We start from the raw sequence: 15,211 nt of genomic DNA on the forward strand, positions 1-15,211 counted from the left end.
AAAAATGTCGTTTTCACATCTAACTATTCTAGATTAGGTCAAACACCGCATACATTACTAATACTACTCTGACTGTTGAAAGTCGAACCACAGGAGAAAATATCTCATTAAATTTGATTCCTTATTTCTGAGCGTACCCTTTGACAACCAATCTTGCACGATACCGCTCCACTTGGTTATTGTCATCACGCTTGATCTTATAGACCCATCTGTTACCGATAGCTTTCCTTCCTCGTGGTAGTGTAACAAGATCCCAAGTTTTGTTCCTGTCCAATGCTTCCAATTCTTCCTGCATCGCTGTCATCCACAGGGATACATCCGAGCTTTGAGTAGCCTCATGGAAACTCGATGACTCACCATCCTCTGTTAATAGACAATATGCAATGTTGCTTTCAGTGACATAATCTGAAAGCCAACCTGGTGGTCTTCTCTCTCGAGTTGACTGCCTCACTTTGGAAACCTCTGACTCAACTGGTTCTTGTTCCTCGTGCTCCGGTACTGCTTCACAAGAAACTTGATCTTCATCTGTCTTATCTTTCACCTGGATGACAGTAGTTTCTAAATTCTGTGTGCCTTTGTCTCCCTTCACTTTATCTTCCTCGAAGATAACATCTCTACTGATGATAAGCTTGTGGACAGTAGGATCCCATAAACGAAACCCCTTTACTCCATCAGCATAGCCCAAGAAGATACACTCTCTGGATTTGGAATCCAACTTCGATCTTTCTTGTTCATTGTACATAACGTACACCGGACTTTCAAATGTATGTAACTGAGAATAATCAGCTGGCTTGCCAGTCCATACCTCCATCGGAGTCTTCAAATCAATCGCCACTGAAGGAGAACGATTGATGATGTAAGAAGTGGTTTTGACTGCTTCTGCCCAAAATGACTTTGGTAGACCCGCAGACCGCAATACTCAACATGGCCCTTGTTTTGTCCAACAAAGTTTTGTTCATCCGTTCTGCCACTCCATTCTGCTGAGGCGTGTAAGCCGTTGTGAACCGTCGTTTGATGCTATCATGCTGACAAAATGCATCAAACTCATCACTGGTATATTCTTCTCCATTGTCCGTCCTCAAACACTTGATTTTCTTATCAGAATCAAGTTCAACCCGCGCTTTGAAAACTTTGAAGACTTCAAATACATCTGACTTCTTCTTTATTGGATACACCCAACATCTCCTAGAAAAATCATCAATAAACGAGACAAAGTATCTCGCTCCTCCTAAGGATACCACCGGTGCTTGCCAAACATCAAAATGAATCAGCTCCAATATTCCTTTGCTCTTGGCAGTAGATGTGCCAAAATTTAATCTGTGTTGTATACTGGTAACACAATGCTCACAAAAGGGTAAAGTCACTTTTGTAAGCCCCGGCAACAACTTCTGTTCAGAGAGAATCTTTATTCCAAGTTCTGACATATGCCCGAGCTTTCTATGCCACAACACTGTTGATTCTTCTCCCGAACCAATTGATGCAACAGCTAGTTCCGCCTCTTTGTGTGTTTCCCCCAACAATACATACTGATTTGCAGCAACCTTTTCCGCCTTCATAACCACAAGTGCGCCTTTCACAATCTTCATGATCCCTTTCTCGATTCGGGTTTTGCACCCAATATCATCCAATTGCCCCAAAGACAAAAGATTCTTTGTCAGGCCCTTCACATGTCGTACCTCCTGTATGGTGCGAATAGTGCCATCAAACATTTTGATTTTGATGATACCGACCCCAGCAATTTTCAAGGTATGATCATTTCCCATGAATACAGATCCTCCTGAGACTGGTTCATACTGATCGAACCATTCTCTCCTTGACGTCATATGCCACGTCGCTCCTGAATCCATAATCCATGCATCACAAAATTTGTGTCTGCCTTCCGCAACTGTTGCTGATTCGCTGAATAGTATTTCACCACTGCCTGAAGTACTGGCCACATTTCCTTGAGATCCATTTTCGATGCTTTTCGTACACTCTCTTTTGAAGTGCCCTTTACCGCCACATTTAAAGCAGTAAATATTTTTCTTCTTACTTCTGGATTTTGATATACCATATATGTGGCTCCCACTGGAGTCACACTCCGTTAATATTCCTCTCGTCATCGGCAAAGCCTCTGCTTGTTTCGACGTTGCCAACCTATCTTCCTTGTTCCTTCGACGACTCTCTTCTCCAAGAACCGCAGTTAAGACGTCGTCAAAATTTAAATTATCTGAAAGAACATTGTTGGTAACATTGATGATGAGCTGATCGTATGAATCTGGTAGACTCTGAAGTAAAAGCCCCGCACGTTATTTTTCCTCTATTTTATGCCCCATGGAGTTGAGCCGGGAAAATAAATTATTCAGTGTGTTGATATGGTCGGTCATCGATGAGGATTCCACCATCCGAAAAGTATAAAGCTTTCTCTTTAAGAAAATCTTGTTATGTAGTGACTTGACCTCGTACAGTTTTGCCAAAGTATCCCAAATAACTTTTGCGCTTTTTATTTCAGAAATACTTGACAAAACTTCATCCGCTATAGCCAAGTGCAAATTGGCAACATCATTGTGATTCATCTCGTTCCACTTTTGATCATCCGTGATGTCCGTCGGTCTATCTCCAATAGCTGTCAAGCAACGCTCCTTTGTCAGAATTGCTTGCACCTTCAATTTCCACAGCAAAAAATTGCTCCCATTGAACTTTTTCTATCTCGTATTTTGCCGACATCTTGACTACAAGAATCCTGCCTTATAAAATCTTAAAAAATCTTTTCTGATGTGGAAGATCAGTCACAGCTGCAACCACAGAGCATACTCAGAATTTTAAGAAATTTTATGTCAAGGCTTTGATACCACTTGTTGGTCTTAGGTGCGGCATCACGAGATAGAAACTATGAAAATTGAAGAATAATAGACACCAAGATTTACGTGGAAAAACCCCAAAAATTATTAGGGTAAAAATCACGGGCAAGACTAAAATATTTCACTATAATATTTGGAGAATTACAGCCTCTCTATGTGTTTCCAAAGAGACACTCACTCTCTTAATACATGAGAAAACATATCTCACAAATATATATAGAAAACACTTAAATCACTTGAATGTTTAAAGCGAGAGAAAAGAACTCGATGTTGGGATGATCTGAAACTGATGCAGAATGCATGTATTTATAGTTGCGGATTTTAGTCTGAACGCAAGAAACACAATTCAATTCTGAATTGTTTTTGCTAATACGTTTCAACTTTTGCACAGCTGCTCACATGAGTTGTCCACATGCATTTATTATTCTGCCAACATGCCTCATGTGGAAAAGTCAAACCGACAAAAATTACAAAATACAGATATGCACAATGTTAAGTGCTGCTCCAACGCCGATCGAAGGTAGCAGGATTGGTACTGATGAAACCAGACCTATCGCTTCCAATTCTATACGTACAAACGGCTGTGACTGTCCGGTGTCGAGCCGGCAATACGAGTCGAGTTTGTATGGTGGCAAACCTTGCATTGTTTCGTGCAGAAGAAGATAATGGTTACATATATAGTGAACATAGACTCACTCACTCATATATAACTTTGAGGGAAGGTCACCTCAACAAAATGTAATATATATATGTTCCTATGTCATTTAGTTTCTTGCAAAATTGCGTATTTGCGTAGATAATTTTTAAAAATATTTCTTTAATATAATATTCAATAACAAAATATCAATTATAAAATCCAAAATTACATTATTCTTTTTTTATTTAAAAAATAAAATTACATTATTCTTGTTAATTCATTAAATTAGTAGGACGGAAAAAAACGTGTCAAAATATATCTTTATGGTTTTTAATTTATTCTTATACATATATATATATATATATATATATATCCATCGATTGAATATTTCTTGAGAAAATCTATATCTATGACACGGATCAATAAAATTCGTATTTATAGTAAAAATAATGTTTTAATTTAACGTAAAAAAATAAAACAATAAATTACTCGTGGCACGAGAGTTTGTGCGTAACTATCTTTTATCCCATAAATATACCAAGTATTTAATTATCACAATAATTGGTTATTATTAAAGCTGAAAAATGATTATCGACATTTTTATTTTTTCTTTTATTTTATTTTATTGAAAAATGCTAGATGTACACCTTGTAGTGTATATCTTGGTTTACACTCTTACTTAAAATTTTCCTATTTTTCCTCATTAATTGCAAAATACCCATGATAAGAAATAAATATCTAGTTGATCAAGAAAAATTTTATAATTAATAAGGAAGGGTGTAAACCAAGGTATACACCGAGGTGTACATCTAGCATTACTCTATTTTATTTTATCATCACATGATTTTTGTTTCACGAGCTAGCATGCAAAATATCTAAATTCTCAATAATTGAGAACACCAGCAAACACATCACAAGCAATTCCTTATTTCTTTTAGCTCTTTTTTTTTTTTTACTTCTTCTTCTTCTCACATTCCAGAAAATATAAGTATGGCCACCATCGGAGAGATCTATGTTGTTACATCTTCAGGTACAGGCCATCTTGTCCCTTGTATCCAACTCTGCAACCATCTCTCTTCCACAAACTACACCCCCACCCTTGTCGCCCCCTCCACGGTCTCCGCCGACCACCTCCCCGCCGTCATCCATATAACCGCCCACGCCGAAGAAACACCCACCTCAGGCACCGAATTGGAAGCACATCTCTTCGTTAGGTTTAACGGGCCGGGATCGGCCCACCCGGCTTGCGCCATTTTTGACTTCCAGATGGGCTGGACGAAGCACATATTCTGGAAGTTCAAGATTCCGGTCATCAGCTTTTTCACCTTCGGCGCGTGTCCAGCCGCCATGGAGTGGGGTGCGTGGATGTCCGGTGCTGGCAGCGGTCGCGTCAACCCAGGTGAGGTTCACCTTATTCCAGGCTTACCAGCAGAAATGCAGCTCACATATCATGACTTTGTGTGAACGCCTCGTCAACAATCCCCACTCTCCGGCGGTGGCGGTCCACATAGACCAGGCGAACGGCCGCCATGAGTCCCATTGGTTGAGGGCTCCGTCGCACTGATGTTCAATACTTGTGATGATCTGGAGCGTCCATTCATCAAATATTTAGCCACTGAGATGGGCTTGCCAGTGCTTGGAGTGGGCCCACTTTTACCCAATCAATTTTGGGCTTCCTCTAATTCAATGGTCCATGATGTCCTAATAAGACAACCTAAGCATCAAAGTAACTACAGTGAGGCCCAAATATTACAATGGTTGAATAAAAACCCTGAAAAATCTGTCCTTTATTTGTCATTTGGCAGTGAAGTTAGCCTTACTATAGAAGAATCTATGCAACTGACCAGTGCATTGCAAGAAATGCCTTATCCATTCATATGGGTCGCTCGCAAAAATTCAAACGATATCGATCTAGGGAATAATGTGGTATCGAATGCCATAAGAGATGTGAAAGGACAAATTAGAAATGAATGGGATTTTCTTGACGAATTGAGGGTTGGAATCTGGGGAAGAGGGTTGATCATAAGTGGTTGGGCACCGCAGCTGTTGATACTGAGCCATCCTTCGACAGGGGGGTTCATGTCGCATTGTGGATGGAATTCGACCTTGGAGGCTATGGCTCGAGGTGGGCCTATTCGGGGTGACCAAATTTATAATGTTAAATTAGTAGTGAACCATCTCAAGGTTGGTCACATGGTGGTAGCGCTTAATCGCGTCACGCCCAAATTACCCAACTCAATTAGATAACCACGAAAAATGTAGTAGTGTGAGTAGGAATCGTTCCCACGAGGAAAGACAAATTTAATGTGTTCTAACCAACTTAAAGGGGATTTTTGAGTTTTGGATTAAGTACTGAAAATTAAACAATTAAAATTAACAAGATTACTAGCATGCAAGATTGAAAATTAAAATAGATAAATCAATAACAGACGAGACTTGGTATCGGTCGACTACACCCTTGATATTCAGTCATGCAATCATCGATTCCCTAAAAATAATTAATCCTATCAAATATTCATCATTGGAAACCAAATTCCTGTTTCACCTTAATTTTAGCTAATCAGAAAACAACATTCTAGATTAACCCTTACCAATAAATTAACCCGGATTCCAGCGATCTAGATTTAAATTTACGATAGCATTCAAACTAGTAAAACTGACGAATCTAGACAACACAAACACCAGCGGTTGTATTTAGCCTAGTCAATAATTGATCCTACGAATTAATAAATTCAACAGCAGAAAATATCAAACGTAGTCGCTTCGCAAATTAGTTGATTCAAACAATTACGGATTTGAATTCTAATTTAGCTATAGTTTGCAAAACAAAATCCTAAGATGGCCAATCCTAAAATCTCGCATACAAGCATGAAATAAACCAGATCAAATATTGATACTTAACAAGAATTAAACACTGCAAATCGAATCTCATGAATAAAATATATCAAGGTTTCGTCTCCCTCAACCAAGTAAAAGGTTTTAGCTACAACGATTCATAAAAACTCAAGAAAAATTCAAAGAAAAGAAGAAAACTTGAGAGAAATTCAAAAGAATAAAATCTAGCCTCCTTAGAGATCTCCAAAAGTCTGATAATAATCCCCCAAAAACGGAATTAAAAGCCTAATAAAGTCTAGAGTCCAAAATAAAAGAGTTTCCAAAATTACAAAATCCTTCCCGAATAGCGATGCTCGCTCGATCGGTAAACATTGGCCGATCGAGCGAGCCAAAATTCCCAACCTTCTATTTTCAAAATACGTGCGTCGCTCGATCGGTAAGAAGTTGCAGATCGAGCGGTCAAAAATCCAAAGGCTAGTAGTCTTCATCAAATAGGCGCCCGCTCGATCGGTTAAAAGCTGCAGATCGAGCGGCCAAAATTCTTCAGAAATTTTCCAGCAATTCCATGACTCCAAAGTTCCGTCGCCAAAATATACAACCTAACCACAAAACCAGGAAACCAATCATGCAAACACGGAAAATAAAATACGAACAAAATGCATAAATAATACACGTAAACAAATGAAAAACAACAACAAAATGACACTAACAAATGCAATAAAAACATAACTATCAAACTCCCCCACACTTACTCCTTACTCGCACTCGAGTAAGTCATGCAAAACAAAATGAAACAAAACAAATACACAAGCAAGAATGAGCATACACAACATAGCCTCAGAGAAAACCACTGTCATTTAAAACAAGTTCATAGTTACTCTCAATCATCAATGATACACCTTCAGTCGAATGCGAACGTGTGTGTGTGTCATGTTACCCCAGCTACATGCAACTTCAAAAGACAAAGTTTCAAGACTGTTCGCCGACCTATAACAATTCAGTGTAAGCCTCACAATCAAGAACTCTCCTCCCAACAATCCATCAACAAAACATAAACTCTCTCAAGAAAAATACGTACCAATTATCTAGATCTTTTGACAGTCCCAATAATTACCCGCAGACTTAGCTATAACTAGATAGGATTCGAATTTCAATCCCCTCGTCTATAGCCCGGATGGAACTGATGCCTTACTAGATTTTATTTTTTTTCAAGGCTTAACCCCATTTTATCCGCAAACTTAGCCACAAACAAGATGAATAGGATTTCAAACATCTTGCTCGCAACCCGGATGGAGTCGATTGCTCAAAAGCATGTTATACAAGTTTGTTCCAAAAAAAACAAGAGAGTGAATGCTCTATCAATAAGATTATCAAGATTTAAGAACCGTCAAGTTCCACAAACACCTAATGTCGTGCAATGGTCCAACAGACATCCACGATATCTAATACCTCGCTATACTTCACTGGTTACACATGCGTGTTTAAGAATATTCAACAATCAACCTATGGTTTCTCATATCCAATCAAGAGTAAAAAAATTTCAAAAATTCATAATTTTTCAACTATCTCATCATAGGCTAACAATTTCATCCTCAACTCATGCATTTGAATAACAAAAAACGACAACAACAACACAATAACATAACAAGATAATGCAATACAACGAAATGAAACAATATGCATGTAACTCCCCCCCACACTTAAACAAAGCATTGTCCCCAATGCAGCACAATCCAAAACACAACAAAACAACTAAACATAATGATATGCAAACAAAAGAAAAACAGAACTCCCCTGGTCTAGTGGCCGGCGGCGTCCTCCTCTTCGAGCTCGGGCGGAGGAACAGGAGCATCATACTAAAATGGGAAGCGTGGCGGATAGGGCAGCGCAACAGGAATGGCAGAAGTGTCAATGCCCAAGTGCGTAGAAATACCGCGGATCAGAGAGTCAATAGCTTAAGCGTTGTGAGCCGCCACAGCGTTGTAGGCATCTTGGTGATGAACAAAAGCGGTTAGCTCACGGATAGCATCGGCTTGAGAGCGACGAGGGGGCTGTGGTGGTCGCTGGGGTACCGGAGGAAGATGAAACTGGCCATTGCGCACAAAATTCTTAATGCGATAAGCCCTCTTTGCTTTTATAAAGGCTGCGTCAATTGGTCACATAGGCTGCAACCACTCTTCATTGTTGCGAATGGAAACACCGGCACGGATGCACAAAAAAGAGATGATCATGGGAAAGTAGAGACCCACGGTAGGAGAAATGATTGATCGGTGAATCTCGCTATGAATGACGCGCCCCACTTTAACCGGCCACCCCATATCAAGCGCATAAATGAGGATAGCACGCTCCAGACTGACGTCGCTAGAATGTAAAATCGGCATCAGACACCGATTCACAAAAGCACATCGTGTAGCAGGAAGCACATGCAGAAAACGCTCTTTGAAATTCAATGACAACACGGGGTCAACCCACGTAGCTCCAGGATATGCCAGCTGGACAAGCAACTCATCTAAGTCCGGGTCAAGTTTAATGCTTTGATAAAAAGAATCGTCAACCTCCGGGATTTCAAACAAAGCATTCAACTCATGCGGTGAAAAGGAAATCAGTTTCCCCCTAACAACCGCCTTGCTATCCGTCCGTTTCGCTGCATTGGCATAAAATTCCCGGACAATCGAAATACAACGGGAGGAGGTGGCTCGCTAAATTTTGTCCAACCACGCTCTTGAATTATTCCAAAAATTTCACTTTCTCCATATGCTAATTCGAATCCACGCTCGGGAATGGGAGATCGAGTTACCTTAGCGGTGATGTAGCAATCACGAGCCGCGTCATTGACAAAGAGCCCGGTGAATTCGGCGTAAGAGCGATCTGCTGCCTGGGAAGAAGACTCGCCACGAACTCGGGTGCGTTTAGGGCCCATGTACAGTATGAAGATGACACCGAGAGTAGAAGAGAAAATACGTCGAACACTTGGTGTGCAAACAAAATCCGGTGACTCCTTGAAGAAACGTGAGATCAACGACCGAAGACAAAGTTCGGAAGATGTGACTGATAAGATGGAGAGCCCGAGGAGGATGACTGGCGACTGAAAAAAACAGCAATATAGCCGAACCGGCGGCGTGAGCAATATTCCGGCGTGAGAGAAGACCGGAGAAGATGATCGGAGATGATGGTGCCTGGAGAGTCGTAGTGTTGCCTCCGATAAATTCCCTACGGATTAAGAGAAAGATCAAAGAATCATACGAGGTAAATTGATAGAAATGGTTTTGGGGGATTAGGGATTTGAGAAAATAAGAGAGGATGAGATAGAATAAGAGAGGAGAGAAGGGGAATCTGCGCCTTAATCTACATAAAAAAACGTGTCGCTCGATCGGTAAGATTTGATCGATCAAGCGACAAGGAAAAACCAACTTACTGCCTCCGAAAAAAACTCTCGCTCGATCAGTAGGATGTGACCGATCAAGCGAGACAAAAAATTCATCTTACTGCCTCCGAAAAAAAAATGCTCGCTCGATCTGTAGAATGTGACCGATCGAGCGAGCCCCGAAAATTTTTTTTTGTTATTATTACTGAATTTTCAATAATATCCGAAAAAAAAATTAAAACAAAAATAAGCCAAAACAATAAAAAGAAATAAAATCAAATAAAACAAAAGGGGAAAAAAACACTGGGTTGCCTCCCAGTCAGCGCTAAATTTGCAGTCAGTCTATAGCTCGACTGCATGTCGTGATTTAGTCGACATTTGGCGGAGCATCTAGAGTGATATCATGCTCGTCCCCTCCGATGTTCGCTTGGACTCCTTCATAGTAGTGTTTGAGTCGGTGACCATTCACCTTGAATGTCTTGGATGTGTCCAAACTTTGAATTTCGACTGCAACATGGGGAAAGACATTAGTAACAACAAACGGACAATTCCAATGTGAACGTAACTTACTTGGAAATAACCGAAGTCGTGAATGATAGAGCAAAACTTTCTGACCGACTTCGAATTCCCGTCTAGAGATCATCTTGTCGTGGAAGGCCTTTGTTTTGTCCTTGTAAATGTTGGAGCTGGCATAGGCATCATTTCGGATCTCTTCCAATTCTTGCAACTGCAGCTTTCGGTGCTCGCCACTCTCATCCATATGCATGTTGAAGTTTTTTATAGCCCAATAGGCTCGATGCTCCAATTCCACAGACAGATGACATGGTTTTCCAAAAATCAGCCGATACGGAGACATTCCAATCGGCGTCTTGAACGCAGTTCTATATGCCCACAAAGCATCATCCAAATGAAAACTCCAATCTTTTCTTTTAGGATTCACGGTTTTTTCTAGGATAGACTTGATCTCTCTGTTCGATACCTCAGCTTGACCGTTGGATTGTGGATGATATGCAGTGGAGATCCTGTGCGTCACATGGTACTTTTTAAGCAAACTAGTCACAGTTCGATTGCAGAAGTGTGTACCTCTATCACTGATGAGGGCTCTCGGAATTCCAAACCTAGAGAAAAGGTTATGCTTGATGAACTCTGCAACAACTTTAGAATCATCAGTACGGGTGGCCTTTGCTTCCACCCATTTCGAAACATAGTCCACATCAAGTAATAAGTAAATAAATTCATATGAACTTGGAAAAGGTCTCATGAAGTCGATGCCCCATACATCAAATATCTTACAAACTAGAATAGGTTGCTGGGGCATCTCCTTTCGTTGGGAGATATTACCTGTCTTTTGGCATTGAGCGCACGACTTACATAACAGGTAAGCGTCTCAAAATAAGGAAGGCCAGAAAAAACAGCTGTCCAACACCTTCCTTGCTGTCCTTTTTGCTCCAAAATGGCCCCCACATGCATAAGAATGACAAAACGTGAGGATAGGGATTACCTTGCTCATGGGTATACATCGACGTATAACTTGATCAGCGCAGTGTTTCCACAAGTATGGATCATCCCATACATAATACTTCGCATCGCTCCGCACTTTGTCCCTTTGTGCCTTTAGAAAATTCAGAAGGAAACCCTTTAGTCACTAAATAATTAACAATATTCGCGTACCAGGGTAATTCGGCGCTTGCTGAAAATAACTGCTCATCCGGAAATTCTTCTCGCAACTTCAGCTCCTCATCAACATGAACTAGACGACTCAAGTGGTCAGCAACTCGATTTTCTGTCCCTCTTTTGTCTTTGATTTCCACATCGAATTCGCTCAAAAGTAATATCCACTTTATTAACCTTGGTTTTGCCTCCTTCTTCGCCATCAGAAAACGAAAAGCTGCATGATCAGAATAAAAAATGACTTTAGCACCAAGTAGATAAGAGCGAAATTTTTCTAATGCAAAAACAACAGCTAAAAGCTCATTTTCTGTGGTGGAGTAGTTCCGTTGGGCATCGTTAAGGATACGCGAAGTGTAGTATATAGCATGCGATGCTTTCCCAACTTTTTGGCCTAAACTGCATAGTCACTGGCATCACACATAATCTCGAAAGGTTTTCTCCAATCCGGTGGCTGGATTATTGGTGCAGATGTCAAGGAGTCTTTGAGTTTATCAAAAGATGTTTTGCATGAATCATCAAACTCAAACGGGACATCCTTTTGCAACAGTTTGCACATGGGAGATGCGATTTTGGCGAAGTCTTGAATGTATCTCCTGTAGAAACCTGCATGGCCAAGAAAAGAACACACTTTCCGCACACATGTGGGATAAGGGAGAGACTGAATAATATCAATTTTAGCCTTATCTACCTCTATTCCCTTAGAGGAAATGACATGACCCAATACAACACCTTGCCCAACCATAAAATGACATTTTTCAGAATTTAAGACCAAGTTGGTTTCGACACACCTTTTAAGGACAAGTGCAAGGTTAGACAAACAATTTTCGAATGAATCACCATAGACAGTAAAATCATCCATAAAAACTTCTAAAATATGCTCAATGAAGTCTGAAAAGATACTAACCATACACCGTTGGAAAGTGGCCGGTGCATTGCAAAGTTCAAAGGGCATCCGTCGATATGCAAAGGTGCCAAACGGGCAAGTGAATGTCATTTTTTCCTGATCCTCCGGTGCGATAGCAATCTGAAAATAACCAGAATATCCATCAAGAAAACAATAGTAAGGGTGACACGCTAACCTTTCAATCATTTGATCAATAAAGGGTAAAGGAAAGTGGTTCTTTCGGGTTCCGGCGTTCAGCTTCCTATAATCAATGCAAACCCTCCACCCATTTTGAATACGGGTGGGAACCATCTCGTCATCCTTATTCTTCACCACAGTAATTCCGGTTTTCTTGGGTACCACTTGGACCGGACTGACCCACTGACTGTCAGAGATTGGGTAGATGACCCCAACTTCAAGTAGTTTCAAAATTTCCGTCCACGTCGTGATGGAACCAGAGGGCAAGTAATACAGCTAATCCTTAGCAGCACTCTTTAAAGAGAAAGGAAAGACACTCAGTTGAATCTGCTCCTCTGTTACTCCATGGGGCTTCATACTCGTGCAAACCACATGGAATTCCATCAGGTGTTTATTCGGGTCCTCACCTGCAAGACCATGAAAGGAAGGTAATAAGTGAATTAATCCAGATTTGAGCTCAAAAGTAGCATTATTTTTTAAAGTAGGAAAGAAATGCATAAAGGTTGTTGATTGGGGTCAGGAGTGCCCAATTGTCGAAGACTCAGATTTGCATTAGCAGTCATCTCTTCTTCCGGATAAGCAGCTCGAGCAGCGGCTTCGTGTTGTTGCCTACGAAGTTCTCTCCTTCGCCTGTGCAAAGTTCTTTCAATCTCCGGGTCATAGAAAAAATCTTCTTCAGCAAAATCACCTGAAAGCATGAACAAGAGAGAACTAGAAACAAAGAAAAGAGACGAGAGTGAGATAAAACAAATCAAAATAAAAAAAAATAGAACACAATAAATTAAACACCGTTCCCCGGCAACGGAGCCAAAATTTGGTAGCGCTTAGTCGCGTCACGCCCAAATTACCCAACTCAATTAGATAACCACAAAAAATGTAGTAGTGTGAGTAGGGATCGTTTCCACGAGGAAAGACAAATTTAATGTGTTCTAACCAACTTAAAGGGGATTTTTGAGTTTTGGATTAACTACTGAAAATTAAACAATTAAAATTAACAAGATTACTAGCATGCAAGATTGAAAATTAAAATAGATAAATCAATAAGAGACGAGACTTGGTATCGGTCGACTACACCCTTGATATTCAGTCATGCAATCATCGATCCCCTAAAAATAATTAATCCTATCAAATATTCATCATTGGAAACCAAATTCCTGTTTCACCTTAAGTTTAGCTAATCAGAAAACAGCATTCTAGATTAAGCCTTACCAATCAATTAACCCGGATTCCAGCGATCTAGATTTAAATTTACGATAGCATTCAAACTAGTAAAACTGACGAATCTAGACAACACAAACAACAGCGGTTGTATTTAGCCTAGTCAATAATTGATCCTATGAATTAATAAATTCAACAGCAGAAAATATCAAACGTAGTCGCTTCGCAAATTAGTTGATTCAAACAATTACGGATTTGAATTCTAATTTAGCTATAGTTTGCAAAACAAAATCCTAAGATGGCCAATCCTAAAATCTCGCATACAAGCATGAAATAAACCAGATCAAATATTGATACTTAACAAGAATTAAACACTGCAAATCGAATCTCATGAATAAACTATATCAAGGTTTCGTCTCCCTCAACCAAGTAAAAAGTTTTAGCTACAACGATTCACAAAAACTCAAGAAAAATTCAAAGAAGAGAAGAAAACTTGAGAGAAAATTCAAAAAAATAAAACCTAGTCTCCTTAGAGATATCCAAAAGTCTGATAATAATCCCCCAAAAATGGAATTAAAAGCCTAATAAAATCTTGAGTCCAAAATAAAAGAGTTTCCAAAATTACAAAATCCTTCCCGAATAGCGATGCTCGCTCGATCGGTAAACATTGGCTGATCGAGCGAGCCAAAATTCCCAACCTTCTGTTTTCAAAATACGTGCGCCGCTCGATCGGTAAGAAGTTGCAGATCGAGCGGCCAAAAATCCAAAGGCTACTGTCTTCATCAAATAGGCGCCCGCTCGATCGGTTAAAAGCTGCAGATTGAGCGGCCAAAATTCTTCAGAAATTTTCCAGCAATTCCATGACTCCAAAGTTCCGTCGCCAAAATGTACAACCTAACCACAAAATCAGGAAACCAATCATGCAAACACGAAAAATGAAATACGAACAAAATGCATAAATAAAACACGTAAACAAATGCAAAACAACAACAAAATGACACTAACAAATGCAATAAAAACATAACTATCACATAGCCTGGCCTAATGGCTCGATGGATCGTGTTAAAGACGATTTGAGACGAGGAATGGAGTGGCTGATGAGGGACCAAGTTGTTCGGAACCAAGCAGAGAAGTGTCGGGGAATTTTGATGAGTTCGAAGGTTGCATTGGATGGATTGAAAGATTTCATGTAATGTGATATAATTGATTGTTTCAAACACTGTTGATAATAACGGATAAATTTATTTTCAGATTCTAGCTAGGATACGGTAGGCACCTTGACAAATTATATTAAATTTAAATTGTGATCGTGAAGGTTAAAATTTTGAATTTTTGGCAAATATTATTTATTGATATTTGTCCTTCATCTTTAAGTTATTTATTGATTATTTTCACGTGGTTGAATTTAAACCATCGTTCTCTCATTAGCTACAAATTATAAAATATATCACAAAAAATATAGCTATGCTCAGGGGCTGATCAAGAAATTTTATCAAGCGAGGGCAGCCAGTCATACTAAAATATCATATATATATATATATATATATATATATATATATATATATATATATATATATATACAGAGAAATTTGCAGCTGCCCAACCAATGATGTTCAACTCGTCCC

The 15,211-nt window shown here is 39.7% G+C and overlaps 2 protein-coding genes across 2 annotated transcripts; both read left to right on the forward strand.

Annotated features, from left to right (window-relative positions):
• Positions 1-4,467: 4,467 nt before the first annotated feature.
• On the forward strand, positions 4,468-4,941 carry LOC140872873 (uncharacterized). Its single transcript, XM_073275788.1, has one exon. The coding sequence runs from the start codon at positions 4,468-4,470 to the stop codon at positions 4,939-4,941; it is 474 nt and encodes a 157-aa protein (XP_073131889.1).
• Positions 4,942-5,097: 156 nt separating this feature from the next.
• LOC140872874 (UDP-glycosyltransferase 73B4-like) lies at positions 5,098-5,724 on the forward strand. Its single transcript, XM_073275789.1, has one exon. The coding sequence runs from the start codon at positions 5,098-5,100 to the stop codon at positions 5,722-5,724; it is 627 nt and encodes a 208-aa protein (XP_073131890.1).
• The last annotated feature ends 9,487 nt before the right edge of the window (positions 5,725-15,211 follow it).

This window comes from Henckelia pumila, unplaced genomic scaffold (assembly GCF_033568475.1).
Source record: "Henckelia pumila isolate YLH828 unplaced genomic scaffold, ASM3356847v2 CTG_477:::fragment_3, whole genome shotgun sequence".
In the NCBI taxonomy this organism is placed as follows: Eukaryota; Viridiplantae; Streptophyta; class Magnoliopsida; order Lamiales; family Gesneriaceae; genus Henckelia; species Henckelia pumila.

Excerpts from the sequence above, each read along its gene's own strand:
- LOC140872874 (XM_073275789.1), top strand. The coding sequence starts at position 5,098 with ATGGGCTTGCCAGTGCTTGGAGTGGGCCCACTTTTACCCAATCAATTT.
- LOC140872873 (XM_073275788.1), top strand. The coding sequence starts at position 4,468 with ATGGCCACCATCGGAGAGATCTATGTTGTTACATCTTCAGGTACAGGC.